This window comes from Daphnia magna, unplaced genomic scaffold (assembly GCF_020631705.1).
Source record: "Daphnia magna isolate NIES unplaced genomic scaffold, ASM2063170v1.1 Dm_contigs021, whole genome shotgun sequence".
Classification (NCBI taxonomy): Eukaryota; Metazoa; Arthropoda; class Branchiopoda; order Diplostraca; family Daphniidae; genus Daphnia; species Daphnia magna.
The window spans coordinates 790,962-806,536 of NW_025533118.1; the positions used below are offsets into that span (position 1 = coordinate 790,962).

The following is a 15,575-nucleotide window of genomic DNA, read 5'->3' on the forward strand; positions in this document are numbered from 1 at the left end:
CTCTGATTACTTTTGAATACTCTCTATCTTTAGTTTCGACTCTCAATTTTGTTCTCAACATTTCTCAGCATCAAATCAGATGCCCTTTCTCTCTCAATTGTCTCTCTATCTCTTAATTGTCCGTCCCTCTCTCTCAATTGGCTCTCTCTCTCTCTCAATTGTCCGTCTCTCTCTCTAAATTGTCTCTCTCCCATGCTAAACAAGCCGTCAAGCATACACCTCTCTCTTAAGTCTCTCTCTCGTGCTTGTCATTGCTTATGTAGGAGCAAGAAACTAAATCCTGCTCCAAAACTCTCAAAGTTTCTTGGCCAAATCGAAGACCGCATAGTGAAAAAGGCAGTTATTCAACCTTCGAGTTCCTGCACCAGCTGAGCGTGAGAAAAACCCTCTTGCAAATAAATCACGCAATCGGGATCGCCGTCTATACAAGAAAAACCAAATAACTACTCAATCTCAAGCACATCTCTTTCATCGCCTCTCTTTCTCAGCACACCCTCATCTCTAACAATGACTCCATCAGCAAAAGCTACTAGAGCCGCGGTGAAATGCCACATCACTATGACTGTCCGCGCTATCAATGGATACGAGACACTTACCATGACAGCTCGGGTACCCACCATCTTAATCGAACAAGAAAGACGACGCAAAGAAAACTCGAAACATACAAGGCTGTTTCACAGAAAATCAAAGAAGACATGGCAACCCTTTAAGCTACGCAGCAAGAATATGACGCTGAGTACGATGCGTTTCCCAAAATGGAAGAAGAAGTTAGTGTAGCAAGAGTAATCATAGCCATCAAACAACAAGAATTGCTAAAACAAAATAAAATACAAAAGGAGGCGGTAAGAGTAAAATTATTCCTCGACGTTCTCCAGCAGCAACAAGCCCAAAACGCAGCGGCCACTCAGCAACTCATGGCAGCCACCCCTGCAGCCAACCCAACACAGGCAGCCCAACAATCCACGAGACTGCCTCAAAGACAAATTAAGCCGTTCAAGGGGGACATCCTCGAATGGACCCCATTCTGGAGATCATTTAATGCTGCAATCCACTCTTCCTTACTTCCAGCGGTACAGAAATTTTACAATTTGAAGGAGTAACTAAAGGGAGAAACATACTTATTCGTGGAAAATCTAGAACTCACCGACTCCAATTACACCATCGCCATCGATGAATTTAAGAAAACTTACGGATATAAGGACGTACTCATTGATGCCCATCTCAACAAATTGGACACACTTCAACCGGTGAAGGATGTAAACGACGTCGCTGCACTCAAGATCTTCTACCTGAACGTACAATCGCATATCAACGCCTTGGAAACATTAGGAGTCTCCAGAAACACGTTTGGTGGACTTTTAGGATCCAGACTAATAAAGCTGATCCCATAGAAGCTACAAACCAAATAGGCAGGATCTTCTGCGAACGTTTCAACCAACATCGACGGAGTGATCAAGTTCATCCGTGAACAGGTGGAGGCAGCCGAAAGAATAAATCGACTGAAACAGGAGAAGCCAAAACCTGCTCCAACGCCACCACCACAGAGACAATTCGTGCCTACGCCAGCTACAGCATCACAACTAGTGGTACGAGCCAGAAAACTTCGGTTACAAGTTTTAAACAACCTTTTCAGACTAAAACCTCATACCCGCAAAATTCAGGTGCACGAAGCACAATGGAGTGCAATCGACCATGCATCTTCTGCGGAGAAAATCACTAGCCCTCCAACTGTCTACAGACTCTCAAAAAAAGGAAGAACATCATCCAAACTTTGAAAAGATGCACGAACTGCTTTGGCGACAAACACGATGTCTCCACATGCCCATCCATTCGCAATTGCAACTGATGCAAGGCAAGGCATCACACGGCGCTTTGCGACAAAAGAGAGCTCCGATTCTCAAAGGAGACAACTACGTCTCCTAACCACACAGTTGCTGGAAACTCAATTTCAGCCACCTCAGCATGCGGGAGCACATTTGGAAAGCTCATGCTAAAAACTGCCACCGTAATTGTCACCGGCCAGAATGGCAAAGAACTTAAAGCTATTCTATTTGCAGGCGACGGGAGCCATAGAAGCTGGGTACTCAAATCGATCTCCAACCAACTCAATCTAAAGGTTGTCGCGATCGAAAACATCGGAAAAAGAGTCTTCAAGAAGAAAGAAGCAAACCCCCCAGAAATGACACAAGCCGTTGAAATGTAAGTTAGGGGCACTTGGAAGGGCGTCCCAAAGGTCAAAATAATTGCGTTGGAATTAGAACACATAGCAGATACGGGTTCTAACGTCGCTTCGGAATTCGCCAGCGAACTCTGGCTGCAAAACGAAAAAATGGTGGACGATCGCTTCGAAAACGAGCACAAAGAAGAGCTGGTGGGAATTCTGATCGGAATGGACCAAATGTTCCAGAACATCCTAAACGAACCAGCAATCCAAAATTCGTGCGGTCTTCACGTCTATAACACTCAACTCGGAAGAATGCTGGCCGGACCGTCAAAGGAAACCAACTCTATGATGGGACAAAAAATGATCCAGCAAATGATTTCTCGCTCTGACCGCTCATCGCCAGAGGTTACATCGTCATTGACGACAAATTGCTACAGCTACACAAACGTCAATTAAAATTCGTCAAACACCCCGATGGTAGAAAAAGATACCGAACCCTCCAGTATCCAGCACCCGCCGAAAAAAGAAATATCAAACTCAGGCACTCCGGCGAAACCAGAAGGAAAAGAAGACAAAGAAATGTTTGAAAAAGACGAGGTGAAAGCAATAAACTTCGATCTCTCCTTATTTTGGAGAGTAGAAGATCTCGCAAATCTAGACGGTGCACAAGCAGTGGAGCCAAAGGACCATCTCAGCTCCTTTGAAGATGAAATCACCCGCTTAGCAGATGGCCGTTACTGCACTCCGATACCCTGGACAGCAGACAAATAAAGATTACAACGAAACCTCCAGTTGGCCACGGGAAGGGTAGAAAATACGCTAAACAGACTAAGGAAGACGCAACAGGACCCAGCAGACTATCACAAGAAGATCAAGCTCCTAATCAAACAACAATTCGTCGAGGAATTAAATATGGACTACGACGGACATCACACCTACCTCCCTCATCACCCGGTCTGCAGAAAAGACAGACGACGACCAAGATCCGCCCTGTCTTTGACGAAGCTGCCAAATCCAAACATGGTCCCAGCTTAAATGACGTCCTGGAGACTGGACCCAATATCAACCCCGATCTCCTGTCGGTGTTGATACGATTCAGAACAAACAGAATCGCATGGGTAGCAGACATCGAAAAGGCATTTCTCAATATCGCGCTGCAACCAGAAGACTCTGAAGCAATCAGATTCTTATGGCCACGAGAGCCGGAAAAAATCGGCTATCCATTAATCGCCTACATATGGAAAAGAGTACCCTTCGGTCTCAGCTCCAGCCCTTTTCTATTGAGGGTGACGATTAACAAACATCTCAAGACAGTTAAGTTTCGTTTTCCATAGACCGTAGAGCAGCTAGAAAAACAACTCTACGTGGATGACTACCTCGACGACGCAGAAAAAACAAAAACGCGAAGAAACGCGAAGAGAAGAGTCCAAGAAACGAATACCCTGTTCCGAGAAGCCCAACGAAACATGAGAAGCTGGGCAACAAACGACGAAGAGCTACACCTCCACCTAAAAGAAAAAGATCTAGCCAACCAAATCGTAGGCATCCTCTCCCCAGCTCTAGAAAGCCAACAGAAGATGTAAGGGATCCGGTGGGAAACCGGATCCGATTCATTCCAATTCAACCCTACGGCAATAGTCCAAGCAGTGTAAGAAGTAGAGGAGCTGTTCACGAAAAAAATACTCCGTTTTTCGTCAAGAATATTCGACCCTATTGGATTTCTAGCTCCAACTACCCTACCTCTGAAGGTTATTTACCAGAAGCTTTGGGAGAACGACATCAGTTGGGACCACGCTGCACCAGAAGAATTACAAAAGTCATGGACTCTTGTGATGAGGGGCCTAACAGAACTTACCCAAGTGCAAATTCCTCGGTCGACAGGATTCTCAGAAGAAATAATTTCAAGTGAGATCCATGTTTTCGGCGATGCCTCAGAATCAGCGTACGAAGCCGTTGTTTACGCCCGGTTCCAGAAAAGGAATGAAAAATCTCACACCATTCTCCTTGCGAGCAAAACAAGAGTAGCCCCTCTACCTAAGAAAAAGGTTACTCTACCAAGACTAGAGCTTCTCAGTGCTCTTCTGGTCATTCGTCTAGGAGAAACAATCAAAACGGGACCACAGATAGGGCATTGGAGAACCACCTACTGGTCGGACTTCCTAGTCACCTTAGGATGGATAAAAGGAGAACCCAATCGATGGAAGCCGTTCGTCCGCAACCAAGTGAAATCGATCAAAAAAGTCTCGAAAACTGACTGGTGGAAGCACTGTCCAGGACTCCAGAATCCAGCCGATCTCGTCTCGCGGGGAGCGCCAGCGCAGTCGCTGATTCACTCTCAGCCCTGGTGGAAAGGTCCAACATGGCTGAGAGAAGGTTAAAACGAATGGCCGGATTCTCCAGACTCAGAAATCCCATCGAGGGTTCAAAGTGAAATTGAAGCGGAAGCAAGAAGCTCAACAGTCAACATGACAGCAGCTATCGTCGCTCCAACACAGCCAAATAGCATCTCAACAGGATCTCAACCTGGAACCGACTCATAAGAAGAATGGCATGGATCCTTCGGTTCCTAAGCAGAAGTCGCAAAAGACTACAAGATCCTGAACCGACATTAGAGGAGAGCATTAACGCCAATGGAAAGGAGGTTAAAATTGCCAGATTGACAAGAACTAGATGAAGCGGAACTGCTCATCTATAGACAACTCCAGAGAGAAAGATATTCAAACGCATCCGCATCCCTTCAACTCAGCCGATAGATTCATCAAAAGGAAAAGTTAGCACCCCTTTTTCCAATCTGGGACGAAAGAGAACGACTTATCCGAATCAAAGGCAGTGTCGCACTAGCTCTGAGGAATCGAAACATCGAGCCCCCTATTTTCCTACCTGCGAGCTCCTACCCATCGTCGTATCACTACTGATTATCGACAAGCACGAATCCCTAGCGCACGCAGGTGTCAAGACTACACTCTCTGAGTTAAAAGAAAAATTGTGGGTCGTCAAAGGGCGGCAACAAGTCAAGAAGGTATGGTTCGCTTGCGTACCCTGCCAGAAGCTAACAACTCCGCCCTTTCAAGAAATTGCTTCACCTCTACCGCTCAACGGACTCCACCAAGCTCAAGCATTCCAAATCATGAGAGTTGATTTTGCTGGACCGCTTTTCTACAAGCCCGCGCCAGCCAAAAGGATCAAAAGGGACAATAATCCGCAAGTCAACCCGGATCCCTAAACGAACGCGAACCCGTCCACAACAGAAAAGGAGCCTACCCAGGAACCAATTGTGGAAGTGGAAACTCCAATAGAAGCGGACGTCGACTAGCAAAACTCTGCACAAAAGAAGGGTAACAAAACCAAGCACCCCAAGAGCTACGCGTGCTTATTCACATGCGCGGTCACTCGAGCCATTCACCTGGAGCTGACAAAAACCATGTCAGCACGCTTCTTCCTAGCTGCCTTCAGAAGATTTGCTGTTAGGAGAGGCCCAGTATCCGTCATGTATTCAGACAACGCACAAACATTCAGGTGCATCAATCAACCCTTAAGGGTGCTGCAAGCGGATACAGACATCCAAGACTTTCTCGCCATGAAGAAAACCCGTTGGATTTTCTCAGCCAGCCTCACTCTATGGTGGGGTAGATTCTGGGAGCGGATGGTTAGGAGCATGAAGGATCTACTCCGTCGTTCAAACGGCAGAGCGTGTAGGAGGAGCTTGAAACCAGTCTCATCGAGATCGAAAGCTTCATCAACGCCAGGCCGCTTAATTACATCGGAGACGGAGCCGACGAAACGCTTCCTAACACTCCGAACCAATTCCTAAACAATCGGCGGTCAACCTGCGCAGACCCGGAGCCAGCAGACAAACTGGTGGCTCCCAACTCTACAACCACAACGCTGACAGAATTGGAGAAAACCAGAAGAGAGTACGAGAATGATCTCTGCTCTCGATTCGTTGAAGACTACCTGAAGCAGTTAGACAACTTCAACGCTAAAGGAAAATCCGGAAAGAAGATTCGCATCGATGAAGTCGTTGTTATTCATGACGACAACACGAAACGACTCATGTGGAAGGTCGGAGTAGTTAAAGAACTCATTTCCAGCAAGGATGGACTAATCTGTTCCGTCATCTTGAAAACCCCCAATGGCAATCTAATCAACAGACCAATTCAGAGTCTTCATCCTCTACAATTGCGTGAAGATCAAGATGAGGAATTGGAGACGGCCGGTCAGGAGCTGGAGACGGAACACGAACAGGTGCCGGAACCAGAGGCAGAAGGCGATCCAATCCATCCAGCACTGGATCTCGAAGAATCCGACCCTAACGTCGTCGCGGAGGTCGAGCCGGATAACATGGGCTCTGGCGGGGAGTATGTTGGGAATATAATACCCCCAACAGCGACGACGAGGTCGGGTAGAACCATCCGTCTCCCCCGACGTCTGCAACACTACTATTTGTAGGGGCCTCCGTAAGGTGGCCCCCTTTTTCTATGTTTTTGCTCCTACTATTTAGTGTTGTATCTCCCGCCTACGCTAGTGTAAGCCCTTTTTTGTCCTAACTTAGTCCAGCGACAAATACACCTGAGAAGCCCACGCAGAGTGTTCTTCATTTCTCATTTTCCAAAGGTATTGAACGGTCCGGACACGCCAAAAAAAAGTCCAATATCTTTCAAGACGTACGTACGAGTCAAGAAAAAACGACTGGTGTTCTGTTTATGCACATAAGGCATTAAGTTTAAATACAATTAAGTGTTCCGAAATACTTCTTTCGGAAATACATTCAAAACGGCCTTGAAAGCAAAGTTAAGGAAAAAATCACGTTTGTTTTAACCTTAAAAATTTAGGGGCATTTACCCACCACTCCACAAGACTCTGTATCTATATAATTTTAGACATGGTTTGGAGCTCTTAATTTTACAAAAATGTATAGATAAAGGTAGACAATTAATGGTCTTTCAGTAGGTAAAAACCACTGAAAAATAAAGGATCTTAAAATGACACTTAATTTTGAAAAAAGAGACTTAACGTTTGGCTTCCCCTACTGAAGCCAAGTTTCATACCTATCCTATCGATTTTAGATATTGAAAAAATTTTTAAAGTACGACATACGACTTTTTAAGTATTAATAAAAGCGTTTTAAGTGTTTAATATATATTCAAGTATCCTGGGTAGCATATCTATAGTACTATAAGGACTAATATTACTTATTATTCCTACTTTGACAATCGTTTCACCTTGGTATTTGAAATGGAAAATCTTTTAAAGTGCCTAAACTGTCAGGGTTTATTTAAAATGAACGTACAATAAGTTATTTTAATCATATGAAAATTTATTCATCAGTTGAACTGTAAAAAAATGACCTTTTATTTTTAGGTAATATGCAAAGAAAATTTTAGAAAGAAAACCCGATATTTGAAACAGTTTTTCACAAATAGTGGCGATTAAAACTACTTCGTTTTAAAAAACATGTGTTTATCTCAGGGAACAAAACCAAAATTTAACAATAAGGCTAACTATTTAAAAAAATATGCCTTTTTTTCATGACATGTTACCTAAAATAAGTAGCTGGTTATAGCTACCAGGGTTGTTAACGACACTTTAAAAAGTTATCGCAAATTTCTCTAGTGATATCCAGAAATTTTTTTATTGGCGATGCCTATTCCGATACATTTTTTGGCCAATATCGGTATCGCCGATACCAATACTTTTACCGATAGGGGAGGGTGGGGCTAGTTGGTACAATTTTTTTTATTTCTTCTCTGGTTTCTTTAATTTTTCATATTTTGACACTCAAAAAATTGTAAAAGAAAGCTCAGATAACCAGCTTTCTCGTGCTATTTTTTTATTTGATCTACGTTGAAGAATTCATATCGAAATCAACGTTCAAAAAGCTAAAAAAAATTTGCCTACATGCCCCACTAACGGGGTAAGTTGGCAGTGGTAGTGGGGTAAGTTGGCCCCATGTATTTCAAATACGGATTTCAGTGAAATGTTGATGTTGTAAACAAACTAGAATAACATTACAATAAACAAAAATCCTATAGTTATTTTAGAGTGGGAAACTCAGAAATAAGTTCTGATAACTTACATAAAGATTAATAGCCTTAAATGCAAAAAATTAAAAAAATATACATAATTCAGGCAAACATTTCACAGGTGAACATCTTATAAAGTGAAACACTTAAAATTTGCCAAATTTTGGCCTCTAATGCATACCACTGTTCACCATAAGTCATATCTAGCAAAAATTTGACTTACAATTCCCTGACATTTTGACAGGCCATGTACTCTATACATCTATACGCATGTACACTCGCGTGTACACTCTATATGCATGTATAATGCCTATGCCGACATGCCCCATGTTGCAATGTATCAACTTGCCCCATCCCGGGGTTTATTCAAATAAAAATTTTTATTACTCCTTTATAATTGATTAAAACAAATCCATTGTTACAGTTCGATAGAGGACACAATTTTTTATAAAACTAATATTTTTTAAAAATTATATGCATACCAAGAAAAGATCAAATTGATGAATACCAAGCACGCAACTATTGTGGATTTGACGCAAAAAATTTCGTTATTTTCTATTTCCTAAACTATTTGGGATAAATTTATAAAACTTTGCACAAATGTGCGCACGATAAACATCTTTGACTATGAATTATTTCAATAAAACCTCTTTCACACAATTCGTCTAAATTAAGAATTGCAAACTTGCCCTCCTGCCAACTAGCCCCACTCTCCCCTACATAAGAAATAATCAAATTTTTTAATTTCATTGCAATTTAACAGCAGCACTTGATGGCAACCGTTGTTAAGCTAAACAAACAGACTTCGTAAATAGAGAAACGGATCCAAAGATCGCATATCATTACACGACTTGCTTTGAAAGATTCTACCGATCTCATCATCAGACGGGGAAATTTTTTTGGGGGGTTTTGAAACAGGTTTTAGGGATGAAAAAAAATCTTTTGGGCTAATCGGTATATAATAGGGTATCTATAGGGCTAACGTAGTCCCCTACATCAGCTTGAACCATTACTTCTATATTTTCTTAGTTCAGCCATCATTGCGGTTTTTACGCCATCAATTTCTTCTTCTGACGAAAAACCATCTGACACCCAATTAAATTTAAATCTAGGGTGAACTGTGGAAGCGAAACGCAGTTAATCACAGAGAAATAAGTTTCTAAATCTCTATTCAACGCCATCGAGTAAAGCCGCAGCCAAAGGTTCACAGAATTTTAGGTTTCTAGAATTTATAAGGTAACAAATGTGTCTCTTAATCACGAAAATGGAAAGTAACATATAAACAGCTGTAACTTGATAACCTGTTTCCCCTTGGAAAATTTCTAAAGAAGTGGCAATTGACTTGTTAACGACCGAAGTCATAGGGTTTATTGTAATTTTAATTTACGTTTTGTCTTTATGTGTCTGTGTCTGTGGGTGTGTGTGTGTGTCGATCGTGCCATTGCCGAGGGGCAGAAAAGTCTGAACTTGTCTGACCTTGGCTGAACTAATATCTCTTAGTTTTTCTAATAGGTTACCCTCCCCCACATCGGGGTGGGGGAAAGGTAACAATTCAGAGGATAGCCTTTCCCCGACTTTTTTCTCAAATTCTCCGTTTTCCAAATTTTGCTCGCAGCAAAAAATACTGAAATCATGGCAACCGTCTCGCTTTTGCAGTCAAAACAAACAAAAAAAATTACATGCTTTTTTTCTTTGTATTTTGCAATTAAAAACTATGCCATCTAGCGCTCATTAGGAATTTTTATTTTTTGGGCTACCGGGGGGCTGCTTCTTTTTTGTGGAGGATACTGTTGTTGTAAACTAACCGTAAGATAACGATCGTTCGAAAGGCGATGCGAAACAACGATCAAAACCGAACGGGCAGGGCGCAAGAGCTTGTATTAAACTTTAAGACGCAGGCGAAAAATAAAAATAAATGAGGTGACAAAAAATGGCAACGAGACGCTACCGTTGCAAAAACGTGACTGAATCGTTAATACACGTCATCCGATCACTTACGCAAAAACAAAAGAATAAAGATGCGCGAATTAGATAAACAATAGATGAAAAAGGGGGGGCAATTAAAGGCGCGCGCGAAGCACGGTCGAGTTTCCATGGCAACTCGGTAACACAGCCAGCCCTGCTGCGGTAAACATTAAGCACCACTAAAGGCTTCCAAGCGACATAATCGCACAACTGGGCGGGTGTAGGTCTTACCGGACTTCGTAATGATTTCGGCCGCGCGTACTACACCATCAGAGCCAGGTAAAACTCTGGCAACACGACAAATTGGCCGGTGTCCGCGCGGCGACTTTGGATCCACCATAAACACCATGTCGTTCACCTCCAAGTTGTCTTGCGATCGGGTCCATTTGTTGCGGGTCGTGAGGGTCGGCAGGTATTCCCGTAATCACCGGCTCCACACCTGATCCACGATCTGCTGTGCAAGAAACCATCTTCGGCGAAAACATTTGATTTCCGGGTCGATGACGTCAGCGGGCAAGTGGGGATTGGGGCGCCTTTACAAAAAATGATTCGGGGTTAACGGCTCGAATTCTTGCGGGTCCGCACCTAAGTCCGTCAACGGTCGATTGTTGAGCAGGCCCTCAACTTCGATGACGACCGTTGCAAAGGTTTCCTCCTTCACCGTCTGCTGACCAAGGAAAGCGCGCAGGGCCTCCTTGCACGAGCAAACCAGACGCTCCCAAACACCTCCGAAATGCGGGGCAGCAGACGGGGAGAAGTGCCAACGAATTTCTTTCTGAGCAAGTTGGTCAGCGATTTTCACGTCGTTAAGGCGGGTAACCGCCTCACGCAGCTCACGCTCTCCTGCTGTCAGATTGGTACCGTTGTCACTAAAAACATCGTTCGGGGCACCCCGACGACTGAGGAAACGGGTAAAATCCATTAAAAAGGAATCCACATCCATACACGGGGTAATTTCGAGGTGGATAGCACGGGTGGAGAGGCAGGTAAAAAGTGCTATCCAACGATTTTCTGTTCGCCGGCCAATTGAAATAGGGAAGGGACCGAGGTAGTCCACTCTAATACGGGTAAATGGAGGGCTGAACGGTTGGACCCGCTCCGCTGGAAGTGGGGCCATCATCGGCTGAAACGGCTTGGCTCTCATGCGGGAACAGTACAGGCAAGTCGTGATGACCGACTTTGTCGCTTCGCGTCCTTTCAAAACCCAGTAGCGAGCACGAACTTCCGCAAGAGTGCGATCAGCTCGTCCATGAGCCACGGAAATATGCGCCCAGCGTATGAACAATCGGGTGAGCGGATGCTTGGGTTCCAGAACGGCAGGATGACGGGCTTCAGCACTGATGGGGGCATTTTCGAGGCGGCCACCAACACGAATGATTCCGGCGTCATCTAGATAAACGGCCAGTTTCAGCAACCGAGACTCAGGGCGAACGGACTTCGCCTTCCGCAAACTGCTTAAATCGTCAGGGAAGGAGTCGCGCTGCGAAACACGAATTAAAAGGAGACGGGCTGACTTCAGCTCGTCCGCACTCTGCTGCCGGCCCGTTTTCAACTGCTCACTTTGTCCGGTCGCTGCTTCTTCATGATTGCCATCCAGAATAGACCTTTCTCTGACACGTCTCCGATGAACGAGGATCTGGATGTTGCGAACGAATCTTTCAATCCAAGCGGCGACGCGAATTAGGCGATGTAGATTATCAGCTCGTGCCACAACGTCATCTACTGGCCCGCTAGGATTGGCGATTAGGAAACAGCCAATAGACTCGTCTTCGTGGTCGATCAATTCAGTCACTGGAATCTGGGCCGGCCATTGCTCGGGCGGCAAAACTAGAAACTCAGGTCCACGGTACCAGCGATGATTTGGATCGAGCTCAAATGGACAGAGAACACGACTGCATCTGTCTGCTGGGTTAAGTACACCAGGAACATGTCTCCATTGCGGAGGGGTCGTTGAATCCAGGATCTCAGCTATTCTGTTTGCGGCGAACACGTTGTAACGACGATGGCTGGCGTGGATCCACCGAACAACAGTTCGCATCAACCCAGAAAAACACATTCGATGTGGGCAGAGTCAGCTCCTTCAACAGATAGTTTGCTAACCTGACTGCTAGCAAAGCACCTTGAAGCTCCATCTTCGGAATCGAAAGCTGATGGATAGGAGCAACTCTCACTTTTGCCATTACGAAAGAGACTTCGACCTCACCAGAGGTTTCAGCTCAAAGATAAATTACAACACCGAAACCATCTTTCGATGCGTCCAAAAAAGCGTGCAACTGAAAAGAACGATACGCCGACAGGGGATTAGTCAAAAAACTTCTCGGAATGTTCAGCAGTTTGAGCATCGACAGATGTTCCACAAAGCGCCCCCAACGATTCAGAATATCGGCGGGCAGAATCTCATCCCAGCCACCTTTGAGTCGCCAGATGTCCTGAAGGATGATTTTCGCCACCAAAACGACGGTTGCTAGGAGACCAAGGGGATCATAGAGGCTCGAAATTGCAGAAAGAATCGGGCGTTTTGAAAAGGCCTCTTCTGTCTTCTTAAAACGAAAAACGAACTCGTCTCGCTCACAACTCCACAGATACCCCAACGTGCGCTCGGTGGGCTCGCGCCACAAAAAACGAAACATCGTGCAATCTGACTCACGAACCAGCACTTGATAAAACATTTTCGCAATATCGGCAGTAACGCCAATTCTCCTGTCACGGAACCGAAGCAGCACGGCCAATAACTGCGTGGTGAGATCCGGACCTTTCAGCAGGATGTCGTTGATCGCGGTTCCTTTAAACCGGGCAGCAGCGTCGTAAACGAGATGAATCTTGCTGGGCTTCGTTGGATGTCGAACCGGATGATAAGGTTGGAACCACACCTTGGAACCGGGAGCTGTAGAAGTGACTTTCACTGCCTGGCCGCTGCAAAACACCTCCTTCATCTGCGCCGTAACTGCTTGGCGAAGGTCGTTGTCTGAAAGAAGTCTTCTCTCCAGTGCGAAGAACTTGCGACGTGCAAACTCTTTGTTGTCCGGACACTTCGGGCAATGCGGGCGAACAGGCAAGCCTACTTCATAACGCGTTCCAGTGTGCCGAATGGTCGACTCGAGTTGGTCCATTGCGGCACGGTCTGACGACGACATAAATGTACTGGGGGCCTCACGAACTGGGAGAGATTGGGTTTTCCAAAACCTTTCGACGCACTCTTCCAGCTGCTCGATCGTTCCCAGCTTAACGAAATTTATGCTTGGATTTTTCCACTGCCGGAAATGGATAGGTCCTTCCAACAACGCACCAGCCAAATGGGGTGAGCACAGCATTAGGGCCCCGAACTCCAGTTGGAGGGCGACGAACCTCGATGTTTAGATGGGCGTCTTGAACGTCCATCCCGATCAAAATCTGGACTTCACCAGCGTCTCGAGCAGGAAAGTTGAGGTCACGAAGATAATCGAACGAAGCGAGAACATCTTTTATCTTGCGTTGCCCAACATTTAGACGAGGCACAACAAAGGCGTCGGAAACATTGTAGCTTTGGTCTCCCTCTAGCGACGAAACGAAGAAGCCCACAAGACGAGTCTCGACGACCGGATCTTTCCCATGGAAGGTTCCAAAACGAATTTTGCGTGGCCGGCCCGTAGGACCAAGCGCATTAGCCGCGTCTTCCCGCAAAAGGGTAGCTTGGCTCCCGGTGTCGAGCAGGGCGAAAACGTCAAGAGTCCGGCATCCCGCAGGAAGTCGGACGGGAACCACGGCCAAGAGAACATCAGATGTCAGGCGGGAAGCAATGGCGAGTGTTTGAGGTCCTTGAAAACATTCTTGGCCTCCGACGGATGACGGGAACTGACGAGGTGTGCTTTTTTCAGGAAAAACTCTCTCCGCACCATGCAACAGCGAATGATGACCTGCACGGCATCCGGGGGATTCACAAGTGGGTTTTGAAAGACAATCCGCACTGCGGTGCTTTCCTCCAAGACGTTGAAACATACGCCTTTCTCCTTCGCAACCAGCGCTCGTTCACTCGGTGACTTCTTCTGTAATTCGGGGCCAAAAACAAGTCGATGAGCGCCGCCGCAGCCTGTACACTCGACATCTACGTCTTTCGCTACTTGGGTGACTAAGAAGGTAGGGGGTGGCCGAACGGGTGGTGGTTTCAGAATTGCAGGTCTGCTTGAAGGGTGCTTTTCTACGGCTGGCTTGGGAAACGTAACACGCTTTTCACGAAGATCAATCTTAGGCGCCAACTCGAATGCCGAACGAGCCATCCGCTCCTCTTCTACGACCTCTTCCATGAACCGATCTATGTCACTAAAGTCGACACCTTTCGGTAAACGCTTACGTGCGTAACGGGCCCAGCGATGGCGAAAGACAGGTGGCAGCTTCTGTACTGCCTGATCAAGATTAGCAGCACTCTTAACATCGTGCTTCAATCCCCCTTGTTCCAACACCACAACAGCTCCATGCAGCTGATCAGAAAAACTTTCAAGCGCCTGGCGATCACCCGGATTGACGAAGGGAAGACTAAGAAGATCGTGTATTTGACAGCGAGCGATCTGCTCGCTCGAACCGTAGTGCTTCTTAAGATAGGCAAGAACTGCAGTGTACCCACGAGGAGCCTTTAACAATGGGGAGATGCGGCGAAAAACGCTAAGGCCAACCCACTCGGTAAGAATGGCCAAACGCTGGGCATCGTTCGGAATGACGTCGTGGACTAGCTCGAAATCTTGAGGCAAAGAGAAGCCAATCTCGAGGGTCGCCATCAAACGGTGTCCTACACGTGAACGGGGCCGAAACTCCAAACATCCAAGGCATGGGCGCTGCAGCGGGTAAGGCCGTCGGTTTCTGTCCCAGATCGTCGATCCAGCTATCTACGCTCTTGTCAGACAGCCCGGTGGGAAGCAGCATTTTGTCGCAAGGCTTACTCTTCGGCAACGGAGTATGAATATCGTCATCTGGTTCACGGAAAGAGCTCAAGGAGGTCAGCGAAGGCGAACGAACAGACCTCTTTGACAACTTCTCGTTCATACGAAGACATGCGATTTCTTCCTCGATTTTCCGTTCTTTTCGTTTGGCCCCGATATGAATCTTTTCCTCATGTAACTTACGGGCTAGCTCGTTCAGAAGGTCATTTTCATTCTGTTCTTCTCCTCGCCGCTTGCGGGCCAGTTCAAGGTCGAGTTCGGCAGCAAGGCGTTCTCTAGTCAGAGACGAAAGGGAAGAGCTCCGCGAACGATGAGAAGACGAAATGCTGGCGGCAACCGAAGCTGGCCAAAGAAGACGGGCGGCTACCCTCGGCCTGATGACGACTGCCACTAACGGGATCGACAACCCCTTCGGTGCGAGAGACATCTTCCTCACGGGAATGGTGGGATGTACTGGTAGGCACTCCCCGCCAGGCAGATTCGGGTTGACGGGTCGACTCAACCACACCGGGG

General features: G+C 46.0%; 2 protein-coding genes across 2 annotated transcripts; one reads left to right on the plus strand and one right to left on the minus strand.

The window, feature by feature from the left end:
- The first annotated feature begins 4,709 nt into the window (after positions 1-4,709).
- LOC123477434 lies at positions 4,710-5,387 on the plus strand. The gene is made up of 2 exons (XM_045180768.1): positions 4,710-4,805; positions 4,860-5,387. The coding sequence occupies exons 1-2, from the start codon at positions 4,710-4,712 to the stop codon at positions 5,385-5,387; spliced, it is 624 nt and encodes a 207-aa protein (XP_045036703.1).
- A 5,300-nt stretch (positions 5,388-10,687) lies between these two features.
- LOC123477435 lies at positions 10,688-12,190 on the minus strand. The gene has a single exon (XM_045180769.1). The coding sequence runs from the start codon at positions 12,188-12,190 to the stop codon at positions 10,688-10,690; it is 1,503 nt and encodes a 500-aa protein (XP_045036704.1).
- Positions 12,191-15,575: the final 3,385 nt, after the last annotated feature.

Excerpts from the sequence above, each read along its gene's own strand:
- LOC123477434 (XM_045180768.1), top strand. The coding sequence starts at position 4,710 with ATGGCATGGATCCTTCGGTTCCTAAGCAGAAGTCGCAAAAGACTACAA. Across the intron at positions 4,806-4,859 it reads TTAACGCCAATGGAAAGGAG|ACAACTCCAGAGAGAAAGAT; the intron begins GTTAAAATTGCC and ends GCTCATCTATAG.
- LOC123477435 (XM_045180769.1), bottom strand. The coding sequence starts at position 12,190 with ATGCGAACTGTTGTTCGGTGGATCCACGCCAGCCATCGTCGTTACAAC.